Consider the following 15,734-nt stretch of genomic DNA (forward strand, 5'->3'; position numbering starts at 1 on the left):
CAGTTTTAATGATGCTATATGCATAAGACAGTTTATGTTTATAGTATTATTATATTAAAATAACATATTTCTTTAAAACACGTGAATGTGTTTTATTAAGTAAAAAATTATACAATATACTTACTATCTTCGGAGAGACCTTTCCTTAAACCTATACAGAAAGAAATTATAAAAGTTATTAAATAATATGACTAAAGAAAAAACTTCTAAAGAAATTAAAAAGTTATTAGTAAGCAATTAAAAATATTGCAAAAGACAATCATTATAAAAGGCATGAATATTCACTGATAGGAAATTTTGTTTTATAAGGATCATACAAAGTGTTGGACATTTTATTTTTATTTGATTATTATTTTTTTCCTCAACGATTTGAGCCGTATTCAAACTGTTTTTATAAAACTACTCGCCCCATTTTGAGAAACCCCGGGTACTTTTTACATACTATATATATTTAGAACAAATCATTTGATAAAATAAGCCTGTTGCCATCTTTGTCGAATGACCTCTATAGGTCATAACTAATATAAACACGTATTATGGTGAATAAAATGTGATTGACCTCTCTAATATGTTTTTAGTCATGGCCCATATCCAGATTATTTTCTCAAAAGAAACCTCTCAATTAGCGACAGTTGCGTCTGGGAAGTCAAAGGACGTACAGACCATTACCTATTCTTCTGCCCTCTCACAAGTGACCTACACATTGGAAACCCAACAATCTAGGTTTTAACTTTAAAAGCCTGGTGATATCTCAACGCCACCTTATATCCAAAAATCATGAAAGTATACCAAAAGCTCAGTGCTCTAGGACTAGACATATGCCAAGTCACACTTTAGGATCGAAAATAAAAAAGCGGAAAGAGCAATGTCTAGGTTACAACCCAATAATTGACTCCGTGCAACAGTAACAATTTTCATAATGCTCCCAAACACCGAACCTACTGGGCTGAGACCACGAACTTTATTTTTGAACTTTGGACTGAAAGATCTGAGCTCAGCACAGTTTTACCTGTAACAAATATCCTTACATAACAAGAATCAGACTGCTTATATATTAGCAAAAATCAAAATCTCATATATTTATCCACTTACAAAAAATTCAAAATTTCCAGTGCAATGATCTTTTACTATATTTACGTAATCCAATATTTAATGAATATACTTAACAGTTTGTGTTATTGATGTAATTTTGTATGTAATTCTATGTTATTATCCTCTTATGTTTAAATGTAACTCCAGTATTACTTAGAAACAGCATACTCCGATGTATAACTCCAGTATTACTTTAGAAATAGCATATAATCAGTTTAAGCTTTTCATATTCTAGTTGGTTAGCGCATTGGGGCAATACTTTTCGATTCTGTAATGAAGTTTCTGGTTCCCCATGCACTTTTACCTGTTTGCCTAATATTTTTTTAAGATTCATTTTTCTTTGTCGTATTTAGCTTCCGACAAGTGGTTTAAGAATTAAAAACTTAACATTATATTTTATTATTATTATTATTATTTTATTTCATTTCATCAGCAGTCGAATGGTTGAAAGAATGGTGAATGACATGTAATTTTTTAATTGGAAAATCTTAGCTTATAAGAAATATTTACTTTCTGTATCAATTGCTAAATGGTGGAGATTAAAAACTACTAAATTAAAATTTTATATTTTTCGCATAGCCGACTGCGATACCAAAGGGCTGGGGTTCGAATTCCGGAGAAGGCGTGGTTGCAACTGTCCGTTCTTTCACAAGAAGCAAAGTTAGCCCACCTATCAGGTGCCTCCATAATAAAGTCACTACCACTTCTGGCCTTAGTAGTGACCAAGTTGTTGAAGGCCTGCCATTGGGGGGAAAATATTTTTCACATATCCCGTTGTAAATTTCTGGAATGCATCCGAACAAGTGTAAACATAACATATTTACAATGTATAGTTAGGACTGAAGGTATTAATAACTTTAATGAATTTATTTAATTTGCTATTATAATATAAATTTTTACATGCATTTATATAATTGGATATATATTTATATAATATTTTTACTTGCATTAGTTTTGTTTGTAAATAAAAATTTTTTACCCTATTGCGATTTAATATTTTTTGGAAATAAAAATCCAGTTGTGTATTTGCACGCTTAATTTTGAATTAACACGACTCAAAGGAATTATTTTTAACAATTTCCATTTAAATTTAATTCTAAAATAAATTTGCTGGTCAGGGAAAGAAAAAGAAAATAATTAGAATTTAACAACCTTAAAGGGAACAAAAATTATTGCGCTTATTTTCGTTCAGTCCAAGGAAGCTTTGATATTGAAATTCCCACTAGCATAAAAACATGTCAAACATTACAAAAGGCTAAAACTGAATGACATGTCCTTATATCGCTAGTTTCAGAATTTCAATATTTTCTAGCTAGTAGATGTTTTTAACCTGTACGTTGACGTGGAAGCAGCAATACCCACCTAACTAGAACAATGTCGATCCTTAATCAGATATGTCCGCCTGATCACACCAATGTCGGACCTTACGCGGTCGTGGCTATCTAACCAAAACAATGACTAAGCATAAAAACATGTTATCACATGTATAAGAATACAGCATAGATACGATGATGTTAAATCTTTAGGTTCTTTAATGTTTATAATATTATTATACTGAAATAATTACATCCTTTAAAATAAGCAAATGTTTTTTAAGTATTATTTAGTTAATTTGAAAGCCGGAATATTTCATATGCATGAAAATCTCAAATAATGTTACAACGGATCTGATTTCCTGATGTTTCATAAATCTTAAAAATAATAAAATATACATACTTCATTTGTAACCTCCGACTTCTGTTAAAAAGAAAAAAATATATATATATTAATCAACCTCAGCAAATAAAAAAAATAAAGCTATTAAGAGAAGAAAATATCAGTAAACAATTAAAAATTGGACCCAAAAAAAGCACTAATTATACTATATTATTGAATATTTAACGGATTTCAAATTTTGTTATATAAGAATTATACAGGAATTTTTTTTTTTTTTTTTTTTTTTTTTTTTTTTTTTTTTTTTGTTGCTGATTTTGTTATTACGTAGCGTTTTATGCTATACATAAATTTTTATTTTTTGTTTCAAATTTTCCGACCTATTTTGAGAAACTTTAAACTGGAAGTACATATCTACAATAAGGCTTTTAAGAAAATATTCGTCGAATGCTCTTTGTCGTTCATAACTGACTTAAAAGCATATTTTTATTATGGACAAAACGTAGCTGATCGCTCTCACTTTATTTCTAGAAACATTCATTTTTTTCTTTCATACTTAACATCTGATAGTCGGCTTAAGAACTAAGAACTGGACATTATCTTTTTTTCAATCTCGCTTCGATTGCAGTCTAAACTGATATAAGAACATGAAGGCATGCAGTTTTTGATTCAACAAATGTTATTATATTATACAGAATTATATTCTTTCCGTACCTGTTCTTACATGTGATGTTTATAAACTGAAAAATTTTAATTTTCAGTTTTATATTGTACACGGATATGAACTTATAAGTAAAAAAAATAATTTTGATCATGTATATTTCATGCGTCAAGTCTTTAAAATTGAACTTAATTCTCATCCTATTTATTAACACGATTTTTTTAAAGAAGAAAAAGTCACATTAGTTTTGTTTAGTTGTTGCACACAAAGATAGATATAGAGGGAGAAAGAGAAGTTATGTGTACTTGCACACTTTTTTCTTCCTTTTTACTAATATTATAGTATGAAAATCGAGGGGGAAATTAAGCACAATCAATTTAAATTTGAAGGATATGATTACAGTAAGATCATAACCAATCAAAATTATTTATGAATGAACTACTGTTAACTATCATAATATTATTATTTAACATAAACCTACATTCCAGTAAGAATAGTAATATTAACATTTCAGTATCTGATAATAATAATTTTCATTCCTACTTCCCTATACTTTGAATTTCACTCTTATTATTGTCCACTACTACTCCCTAGACTTCAAAGCATTTAATGCATCTAGAACTGCAATTTGTGTCGTCTTATACAGTATTCAAGTTATAACCGTTCCGTTTGTCCTACCACGAGCAATGATCTTCATAATTACCGTATTGCGTTGCATATTCCATCCCACCCAGCTTTAGAACCAGATTCTGAAAATTTAAAAAATATTTGCATAATTTTCCCCTTTTTAATGCATTCAGAAAAGGAACATCCCAAGATTTTAAAATGGATTTATCGACATAATGATTGTTTTCGCCATACTAACAAAGGCAAATTTTTGCACATTAAAGGCTTCGTTGAACATTTCTCTTCTAATTGTTGAATATTATGTCAGCCTAATACAAAAAATGATCTATGATAGTGAAAGCAAATACCAACCGCCATTCACTGTGCAATTTTGCCATATCAGCTACATATTCACCTTCTCTAATTATTTATGTATGATCTGAGGCCTAAGGAGTTGCAAGAACAACAATGAGAATGAGAGAAATTGTTATATTCTTACTTTGACTGTGTCCTTTGGCAATTAAATTATTCGCCTAATTTTCCCCTCTCAATTATCGAAAGATAAAATTAGTAAAAATAAGTGTTAATATGGCATCAAGAGCATTAGATATCCCCATTTTCTTGAAGATGTTCACTATTATTGTTTCATCAATGATAGGCCATGCACCCAAAATCCACTAGCAAATCAGTTAGTAAGATGAAAACGACCACTACGCGGACGAAAAATTTAGGGTAACTCGTTTTATGAGTGCCTTAAAGAAGACAAACATTACCTAAATCATTAAAACAATTTCAGAATTCTGTGCTAAATGAAAGCTAGGGGGGAAATGTTGCCTGAGTCCCAGTGATTCATTTGGACCAATATGTAATATTGTTTTAGAAATTTAAGGTAATAAATATATTTTTCGAATGCTAGAACAGTTCTAGAAATTTATTCAAGTTATGAATTCTGAATATAAGTATACTGTATATTATATTTAATATCTATGATGGCTTCATTTATGAAAAGATTTGCATATTCGCTGTTTTTGTACAATGAACTAAGCTTGCTATACGTGATTCCTGAAGATTTTGATCTTCAATAATAGTGGGCATCCTAGAGAAGTTATGTTTACTAATTATTTTATGAGGAATGCTGGTTAAATTAAAAAAGTGATTGAGGTAGCTTGTCGTAATGAGACGGATCGTTGTAATCCAATTTTTTAAAGAATTTAAGCTGTTCTTAATTACTTAAGATATTATAAAGAAATATGATTATAAGTACATGTTTAAAACATCTATTAACATTATTTTTATAAGCTTTTTTTAAGAGCATGATTATGATTTTAAAAGAAATGTTTTTTCTTTATTTAGGAAGCATGGTTTACATATGCAAAGAGAAAAAAACCATTCATTTTTAACAAGCAGTCGAAACGAAATTTTATGAAATGTTATATTGTGTTATTTTTTAATTAATTCTTTTTTCAGGTTTTTAATGTAAAGTTTATGAATTAAGTAATAAATTATTTTTACTTCTGTATTTCAATTAGCATATTATTTGCTTCATAGTGTTTCACAATAAAATTATAAATTCAATAAACTTCTTAATTAACATGCTGTAATATAGAGAGAGCATAAAGTTTGTTTTCTGTTGTCACATGTTTATTTCACAATTTTGTATGCAAATCTCTAAAAAACTAGGAATACTTTTTTACTTTATACTAAATGGTCAATATTAGGCTTAGATTTATTACATATCATGTTTGTAAAAATTTACAGGTAAAATTAAAATGCATTAAATTTTAAACCAAACTGAAGTATTAATTTTTTAAATAAATCTGTTAAAGGCATAATTGTATTAATTATTAAGAATTTTAATGGAAGCAAGGCTTTACAAATTAAGGTTAGTTGGTGAAGCTTTATGCTTATTCAAAAAGCATGACATTAGGTTTTTAATGAAAGACTTCTGTCTATTAATTCAAAGGAAATTATTTGAAGGTAAGGTAAAAAAGTTATACATTTACCATCTATTATTTCAAACAACAGCAGACTGTTGACAAAGACTGAGTGCAGATAAGAATAAAAAGATTAGTTGGACGTTGTAATTCAAGCGTATGAACAAAATTTTGAATTCCTTGTAGTAGCAAAAGGAGTTCATTGCTGTGTTGAATTCTTTAATTTACTGAAAATGCCATTTTTTAGAAGGAGAGAATGTAATATTTTTTAAACATGAAGAACAGCTGTTCTGAGTTCTTCATAGTAATATTTCACAAAGTGTCTTTTACTGTAATAATATGATCATATGAACATGCAACACGTTTACTCATATAAGTTAAATCTAAAGCAACATGTTTCTATTTTAGCTAAAATTACTAAAAAAGAAGTTCTAGAACATATCTTATTAATTTACACTAAAACATGCAAATAAAACCTACTGTTTTTGTTTTCAGCTATTTTACATGCCAAATATAAATTCCAGATGCCTTTCCATTATTTTATGTAAAGGTAGTATTTTAAGTATGTTATAACATGTGATTTAATGTAAGGAGTAGCATATCAATTTGAACTTTTAAATTAATCAAAATGATAATATGAAAGGCCTTTCAGTAATATCAGACATAAGTTTCTCTTCATAAAACAAAAATACTCTGAAACAGAATAATGTTTCCTTTTGAAAAAGAACATTGAATGCTGTTGAAAGCACATCTTTTAAATTAATGCTATTCTGAGGTCATATTGGCTAATTTAAAAAGCCAAACTATTATGATTCACTTGCATATATCTTTATGTATGTATGTATATATATATATATACATACAGATGTCATTCTTTTACTCAAAACATATTGATTTCAATATATTTTATCATAATAAGCATCATTTTAGGCAAAACATGTATTACTTTTATAGACATATACTTCACCCATGAAAAATATATTCTACATGTATAATTTACTTAATGGGATATTAGAAGGAAATAATCTGAAACCTTTACAGATACAACCATTGGAATTTTACGTAAGAAATCTTCTACTCACATAATAACTTGCTATAATAATACAAGCAAATAATCTGTAACGGTTACAGATATATCTGTTGAGATTTTACATGAGAAAAACATGTTCCTTTTACATAATTATTTGCTGTAATATTGCACGCAAATAATCTGTAACCATTACAGATATATCGTTTGGGATTTTACATGAGAAAAAAATGTTCTTTTTACATAAATTTTTTCCGTAATATTACACGCAAATAATCTGTAACCATTACAGACATATCGTGTCTCATATTACAGACATATCGTGGGATTTTACGTGAGAAAAATATGTTCTACTACATAACTATATGTTGTGATATTACAAGAAAAAGATCTGTAACCATTACAGGCAAAATTCTTGTAAAGTTACGAAGAATACACCTGTTACTGTTACTCAAATAACCCATGGCATCCCAGTTTCCATGAGTTAGTAACCTTACAGATTTATTATTATTATTATTATTATTATTATTTTTTTTTTTTTTTTTTTTACAGTATGTAATTTAGCTAGCTGGGGATGTAAACAGTGATGGAATAGAAATTATGTCCAGTAATGTGACTCCGAGTAATTCCTTAGTACATTCATTAAATAATTTATGAAAAATAAGAAAATTATATGTTTGTGTGCGTGTATTTTATGCATAAAATCATCGATTTTAAATTAATTGAAGGCAGGAAAAAAGCGAGAAAATTTACAAGCTTCAAAAAATTTTATCCCAAATAATAGTTTCTACAATATGCATTTTAAAGTAATAACAAAACTTTACTTATGTTAATTTAACTTAAAAAAATATTCAGCAAGAATGCAAAAGATAATGCACAAGCAAATATTCTCTATATGTAAAAGTACTATCAACATCGATATTGGAAATTCATCTAAAACGTTTAACTCGCGGGAAGGCGCGTGGGGTGTATCATATCCCAACCCTACATAAAAGTGGAATATTCCTAAACTTGTGAAACTGAAATTCTGTGCTGCTTTCAGTAGCTGAGTTTCTAGTTGTGGTTGACTTTCAGAACTGCTTTTTCTTTGCCTGTGTGTTTCAGAAAAAGATTTATCGGTATTTTGTTGGAACTGGGGTATGACACACCCCACGCGCCTGTCCGTGTAAGTGTTTTTCTGACTGAATATTTAGTTCAGAAATTTATTTCTAGAGTGTAACAGTAAATATTTCTACTCGCAAGTGATTTTAAAGTACTTGACATTAAATTCTTAAAAATTTCTAACTTCATTATGGTAAAAAGAATGAGTCCCTATGAACTGGAGATGCAACGCATGCGAGATTTATTAGTATGTATGTGTATGTGTATTTAATTATGGCAAAGCACACGAGGGCTATCTGCCTAAGGGGAGGGATGCCTTTCGTGGAGGACTTTCTAAGGGAAACTGGCTTGTATACACATTACACATGGGGAAAACCACGAAAACGCCCATGCAGCCAGCCCGTTCGCGGGATTCGAACCTCGGACCGAACTACCAGTGTTCAGCGACTTTACCGCTCGGCCGCTGGTGGGCTTCGAGATTTATTAGAAATATTTGAAAGCGATGAAGATTGCATTTCGAAAACTGAAGATGAAACTAAGAATATTTTCTACAATGTTTTGGTTTCGAAAAAGATAAAAAATTAATTCCTGATGTTCCTAAAAAAGGAAAAAATGTTCTTATGCTTTATATAACGATCATTATAACATTATATAACGATCATACTATAGATGATACTATTGGAGAAAATAAAACGTTAGGAATTATATGTTTTAATAATATGACTAAAGGAGCAGTGGATATGGGGGATGAAATGTTAGCCAATTATTCAATTGCCAGAATAACGAGAAGGTGGCCAATGGTAATTTTCTTTCCTGCACTGAATGTTGCTGTAATAAATGCTTGAATTATATTACATTCAACTGCTAATCCACCAACGAGAAACAGAAGTCTGTTTTTGAAGGACTTAGCATTACAATTAATGAAAAAAAGTATTGAACAGAGATCAGAGATTAATACTTTTCCAAGAAATTGAGGTACTGCATGCAAAACAAAAGCAGAAATTTCGATGAAGAATTAAAACGAATACATGAAATTAGAAACAACTAAGTATGAAAGATGTGTTAAAGTTTTTGCCCTCGCGCCAAGGACAGAAGAACGTGAATGCAATGTTTAAAATGTGAAAACATTCTGTGCCAAGAACACATGAATGTATTTCCTTCAAAGTGTGAAGAAATAAAAAAAAGTATGGTGTATTAGAGATGCAATGAAACTTAGAGGCATGATGTTTATTATTTTCATTTATCTTAATTTTAACTCTAAGATTATTTCGGAAATTAATTTTTTGAAACCCAATTATTATTCACTTATTTATAATACACGAGAACAAAAAAAAAAAAAAAAAAAAAAAAAAAAAAAAAAGAGTTTTAAAACTAAATAATACTATTTTTATTGTATTTTAAATATTGGGGTATGTGATACCCCACGCGCCCGTTCTAGTAACTTTTTTTGGTGCGCCTTCCGCCGGGTTAAAAGAAAATTTTTGATGTGAAAATTTAAATATTGTTGGGTAAAACTACATTTATGGTTTAATTTTTCTCTAGATGAAAATCTTGGTACAGTGTCAATCATCACTGAAAGCGATAGAAATTCCAGCTTATAATCAGCTTATTGTTATTAAGTATGCTTAATATCCAAATTTTTCTTTCTCTGCAAAAATGCGCTGAAGATTTCAAAGAATATGTTGATTATGGAAACTTTCCATGAAGACCCCAGCAAAATTAAAAGCAATCTATTAATTTCAAAAAGGCATTTGGAATATTTTGTTGAAGTAGCAAGTTTTTTTATTGCATTTTTAATTCATAAAGCAAAATATTATACATGAAATATAAAACACTTACGCTTGAATTGCAAGCAGAATTTCTTCGGATTCGCTACTAGAAGTAGACGAATCACTATTAGAAGAACTCATATTGAACAGCTGAAAAAAAGATAAGTATTAGGAAATATCCTGTATATTCACTTCAAAAGTCAAATTGGTAAAGGCATATGTTAATATATCATAGATTTACTAACTTAAGCTGTATATTAAATTTTCTTTGTTGTGAAACTTATCATACTTTTTTGCTTAAAAGTTTAGACTTTAAACGGAATTTAGAAAATAATGAAGATCCTGAAATATGGTTATTTAATCACTTTCTGTTTTTCTTTGCAAAAATCGTATTTTCTGATATTCACATGAAACAAAATGGTCAAAAGTTATAGAACGTAATTTATTAACCGAAATATGCTTACATTTGAAATATAAATCGCAGAAATTAATATTTTTCAGTATGTGTAATCTAAATCGCCATTTTGAACCAGTTACTTTCGTTTACCATCAAATTTTACATCACGATACATCGAAAGTAGTTGGTATACAAATAAACATCTGAAGCGTTTTATTTCAAGATTCCTGAAAGATAATAATAAAATAATAATAATAATCTCGTACTTACAGTTTACGAGCAACTAACTACGTCAGTGAATTCAAGCGTATAGTAATAACCAAAATGACCAATGCGTTACTACTTACAGGTAAGAGTTGAGAATGACATGCGCAAATGTGGAATTTCGCTATAAACAGATTTTTGCATTTGCTCCTCGCCACATCCGTCGCCAATTCCGAAATAATTACTTTCGCGCTAAATAATTCTATTTACGACTTTGGCTAATCCCAGTTTGTTTGAAATTTCACCTTTTAAGTGTGGGGAATTTTTAATACTGAGATTTGAAATTTAAGGTGATTTTCAGACGCTTATATGAATGTAATTCATTTAATATATGAAGTGTCGTATCTTTAAGTGCAACTTCATTACTACGGAGACATAATTGTAACTAAACTCTGCATCTGGTATATGCAAAGAGGTAATTAACTGTGGATAATAGTCTGATAATATACGGTATTTTTTTAGCGAAATATTACATGTAGTACGTTACTCACGTCAAATACACACGTACCTATTTAAGATTAATTTTGTCTGTTGCCTGACCGATAATATAATACATGGTGAGAAATATTATGACACAAATTTTTCCTCATTAAAATAGGACTTCCTTATTATTCTCAAAGCGTGGTTTCTTCCATGTAGAGCATAAAATACAGACCAATTTCCTTCACAGAGCTCTCCATGAAAGCATAAAGCGCAGGAATTATGTATAAGTTACACAAGCTATAGCTTAGGGCTCCGACTTTCTTGGGCTGCCCCCAAAAGAATTAAAATATTGTATAAATATAGTATAAAAGACTTATAAAGAATCTTCTATCTCAAATAGCTTAGGGCCTTATCAAATCTAAATTCGGCTCTGAAAGCATTGCTCTCTAGCTGGATAGTCTTGTAGTTTGCAGTATTCGAAAAAGCAAATATTTTCAAACCATATTTGGATTCCATGGGCAAAAGACATGTAAGGTCGTAGTTTCAGACATATTAAAAGAAAATTTCCCTGATGTCTCCGTAAAATCTACTAAAATTTCAAATTTGTAAGAATTTTTTAATTTTCCTTCTACAGATAAATGAAATTTCCACCTTTATAATAAAATATTCGTGTTTATTCTAAGACATCCACGTCTTATATGTACTGATAATATATATATATATATATATATAATGTTGTATGAATTTAAATCTATTTAGTGCGAATACAAGTTATTATTACTTGCGCAATTGCTGCAAAGTTAGTTAATAATAATTTATTTCCTAAACAGTATTGATTAATTGATTATATTATCTCCTAAGTTTAATTAAAGTAGAATTATTTTAAAAGTGTGCATCCATACTGGTAAGTTATATTTTGAAAGATGTTTTGAAGTAATTTGAAAGCAAAATGTTAATAATGTTTTAACGGGGACTGGAGTTAAATCATCACGAAGAATAATATTACAATTGTAAAAGTAAAAATTAAAACATGTAATTATTGTCATTGATCGGAAATTAGTTGACTTTTCAAGGGGAACAAACCAACTCCCGTTCAATGAACAATAATTGATAACAATACGTAAATACGAAAGTGTTATATATATATATATATATATCTACTTTAATTAAACTTAGGAGATAATATAATCAATTAATCAATACTGTTTAGGAAATAAATTATTATTAACTAACTTTGCAGCAATTGCGCAAGTAATAATAACTTGTATTCGCACTAAATGGATTTAAGTTCATACAACATTTGATATGCTAAATAGCAGCTATTAGCGCTATTTATCTCTTACCTAATGTACCCACTTTATATATTATCTCCAACCTTTTTAAGTTTTAAAGTTCTTATACAAAAACTTTACTGTATTGAAGGTTAGCAGCCTCCTTACTTTTATATCTTGCTAACTTACCAGTATGGATGCACACTTTTAAAATAATTCTACTTTAATTAAACTTAGGAGATAATATAATCAATTAATCAATACTGTTTAGGAAATAAATTATTATTAACTAACTTTGCAGCAATTGCGCAAGTAATAATAACTTGTATTCGCACTAAATGGATTTAAGTTCATACAACATTTGATATGCTAAATAGCAGCTATTAGCGCTATTTATCTCTTACCTAATGTACCCACTTTATATATTATCTCCAACCTTTTTAAGTTTTAAAGTTCTTATACAAAAACTTTACTGTATTGAAGGTTAGCAGCGTCCTTACTTTTATATCTTGCTAACTTACCAGTATGGATGCACACTTTTAAAATAATTCTACTTTAATTAAACTTAGGAGATAATATAATCAATTAATCAATACTGTTTAGGAAATAAATTATTATTAACTAACTTTGCAGCAATTGCGCAAGTAATAATAACTTATATTCGCACTAAATGGATTTAAGTTCATACAACATTTGATATGCTAAATAGCAGCTATTAGCGCTATTTATCTCTTACCTAATGTACCCACTTTATATATTATCTCCAACCTTTTTAAGTTTTAAAGTTCTTATACAAAAACTTTACTGTATTGAAGGTTAGCAGCCTCCTTACTTTTATATCTTGCTAACTTACCAGTATGGATGCACACTTTTAAAATAATTCTACTTTAATTAAACTTAGGAGATAATATAATCAATTAATCAATACTGTTTAGGAAATAAATTATTATTAACTAACTTTGCAGCAATTGCGCAAGTAATAATAACTTGTATTCGCACTAAATGGATTTAAGTTCATACAACATTTGATATGCTAAATAGCAGCTATTAGCGCTATTTATCTCTTACCTAATGTACCCACTTTATATATTATCTCCAACCTTTTTAAGTTTTAAAGTTCTTATACAAAAACTTTACTGTATTGAAGGTTAGCAGCCTCCTTACTTTTATATCTTGCTAACTTACCAGTATGGATGCACACTTTTAAAATAATTCTACTTTAATTAAACTTAGGAGATAATATAATCAATTAATCAATACTGTTTAGGAAATAAATTATTATTAACTAACTTTGCAGCAATTGCGCAAGTAATAATAACTTGTATTCGCACTAAATGGATTTAAGTTCATACAACATTTGATATGCTAAATAGCAGCTATTAGCGCTATTTATCTCTTACCTAATGTACCCACTTTATATATTATCTCCAACCTTTTTAAGTTTTAAAGTTCTTATACAAAAACTTTACTGTATTGAAGGTTAGCAGCCTCCTTACTTTTATATCTTGCTAACTTACCAGTATGGATGCACACTTTTAAAATAATTCTACTTTAATTAAACTTAGGAGATAATATAATCAATTAATCAATACTGTTTAGGAAATAAATTATTATTAACTAACTTTGCAGCAATTGCGCAAGTAATAATAACTTGTATTCGCACTAAATGGATTTAAGTTCATACAACATTTGATATGCTAAATAGCAGCTATTAGCGCTATTTATCTCTTACCTAATGTACCCACTTTATATATTATCTCCAACCTTTTTAAGTTTTAAAGTTCTTATACAAAAACTTTACTGTATTGAAGGTTAGCAGCCTCCTTACTTTTATATCTTGCTAACTTACCAGTATGGATGCACACTTTTAAAATAATTCTACTTTAATTAAACTTAGGAGATAATATAATCAATTAATCAATACTGTTTAGGAAATAAATTATTATTAACTAACTTTGCAGCAATTGCGCAAGTAATAATAACTTGTATTCGCACTAAATGGATTTAAGTTCATACAACATTATATATATAATATATATATATATATATTGATATATATATATATATATAATATATATATATATATATTGCATATAGTATAAAACGACAAAAATTTGCTAACCTAACTTAATAACGTAGATTAATCATGACTTATAGCGCAGTCTTAAAAACTGAGTTTATTAATACGAAAATTTCTGATTGCTAAAATATCACTTACTATACTTAGGTTGGAAAGAGCCAAATGGTTCGGATACTTTGAGTTTCTAATGTTGGCAGTTCAGTTAGTTAGGGTTTAGTTGCACATTTGAAGTAGAGATGGGTCCTCTAATTATGAATTAAACTATTTATACTGTTGTGATAAGTGCGGTAAACACACATATTATGAGTGAATGATTGAATGACTAGGTCTCATTCAAAAGTTTTTATGGGAATATTGACTGACCTTCTCTGCATGTTATCATAATTTTAAAGACCTGAGACCAAGCTTCCAGAAGATATATTTTTAGGGACTATTTTCAGATGGCTTTGGATGAGGCCACCAGTGGCCTGAGTGGAGAAAACTACTGAACACAAATAAATCTACCAGGATTTCACTCCAGATAAATAGAATTGCTGAGTTTTTCATGGTTTTTAAATACAAGCTAATTTCTATCAGAAAATTCTCTACGAAGGCATCGTTTCACAAGTCACGAATAGTAAAATTGGAGACCCCCCTCCTCTGATTCTTTCCAGTATAGCAGATACCACTGATCTGATTTAGGTAAAATGTTTTATGAAATAATCTGACAGTTTATTATTTTTCATTTAAATTTATTTAAACAAACAAACAAAAAAAATTACTTTTCTGTATTTTTTATTTTTATGGTTTCAATTTATTAAGTGTAGCATAAAATGGAAACTTAAACATTTTAAACCAGGGAATTTTGTTTTCCTGGAAAGTCAGATTGAGTTAACTGATTAAGGGAAAAATACACAAGGACTTATTTTGTACAAATCTTATAATTAAACGGATATATGTATCGGTAGAAGTAGGCGGGACATCATTAATCGTATAGGTATAGTCCCACCGCACTGACTGTGCATCTCCGCCTTAGTTTCTATGGAGAATGAGGGATAGATCCGAAGGATTCCCTTCCCTTCCCTAAAATACTGGCAAGTAAAAAATTCTGTCTATTGGTTTAATCGAGAGGAGTTCCGATTCGCCAGTATTTTAAGCATCCCATGCCGTACAGACACTATGATCGTTCTGGGCGGCATTGAAAAAGTACACAAAAGCTTGATATATTTTAAATAACTTGAAGGCACAAGAGCCCCGTCTGCACTTGCGTAAATGAAGTTCTGATCGTCCCCTTTCTTTGCCTTCATCTAATCGAACCAGAATTCACACTGCGAAATTCCGTTAACAGACTCGACGAAATTACTGTCGCATTATTCCAGTCTGCTTAATAAACTGTGTTCTTATTACAACCCCTGAACATAAATATACTTAGCTATACAAAAGGCAACGGATATATTTTACGTTCGGAATTTCTGAT

At 29.2% G+C, this 15,734-nt stretch overlaps 1 protein-coding gene across 5 annotated transcripts in view; it reads right to left on the minus strand.

Moving 5' to 3' along the window:
- LOC118204584 (uncharacterized) overlaps positions 1–15,734 on the minus strand; it is a 144,616-nt gene that overhangs the window by 56,271 nt on the left and 72,611 nt on the right. For 3 of the 5 annotated variants that reach the window (XM_085808814.1, XM_085808810.1, XM_085808811.1), the window contains exons 2-4: positions 9,914–9,993; positions 2,809–2,829; positions 125–151 (exon numbers count right to left, since the gene is read on the minus strand). In XM_085808814.1, the coding sequence (XP_085664940.1) occupies positions 125–151; positions 2,809–2,829; positions 9,914–9,984 (119 nt within the window). In that variant the 5' untranslated portion in view covers positions 9,985–9,993. The remainder of the gene's footprint in view (positions 1–124; positions 152–2,808; positions 2,830–9,913; positions 9,994–15,734) is intronic. The other 2 variants (XM_085808812.1, XM_085808813.1) reach the window with 1 other exon arrangement.

The sequence above is a fragment of the Stegodyphus dumicola genome, chromosome X2 (genome assembly GCF_044657685.1).
Source record: "Stegodyphus dumicola isolate Sdum_Otavi_A_Nest chromosome X2, ASM4465768v1".
Taxonomy (NCBI): Eukaryota; Metazoa; Arthropoda; class Arachnida; order Araneae; family Eresidae; genus Stegodyphus; species Stegodyphus dumicola.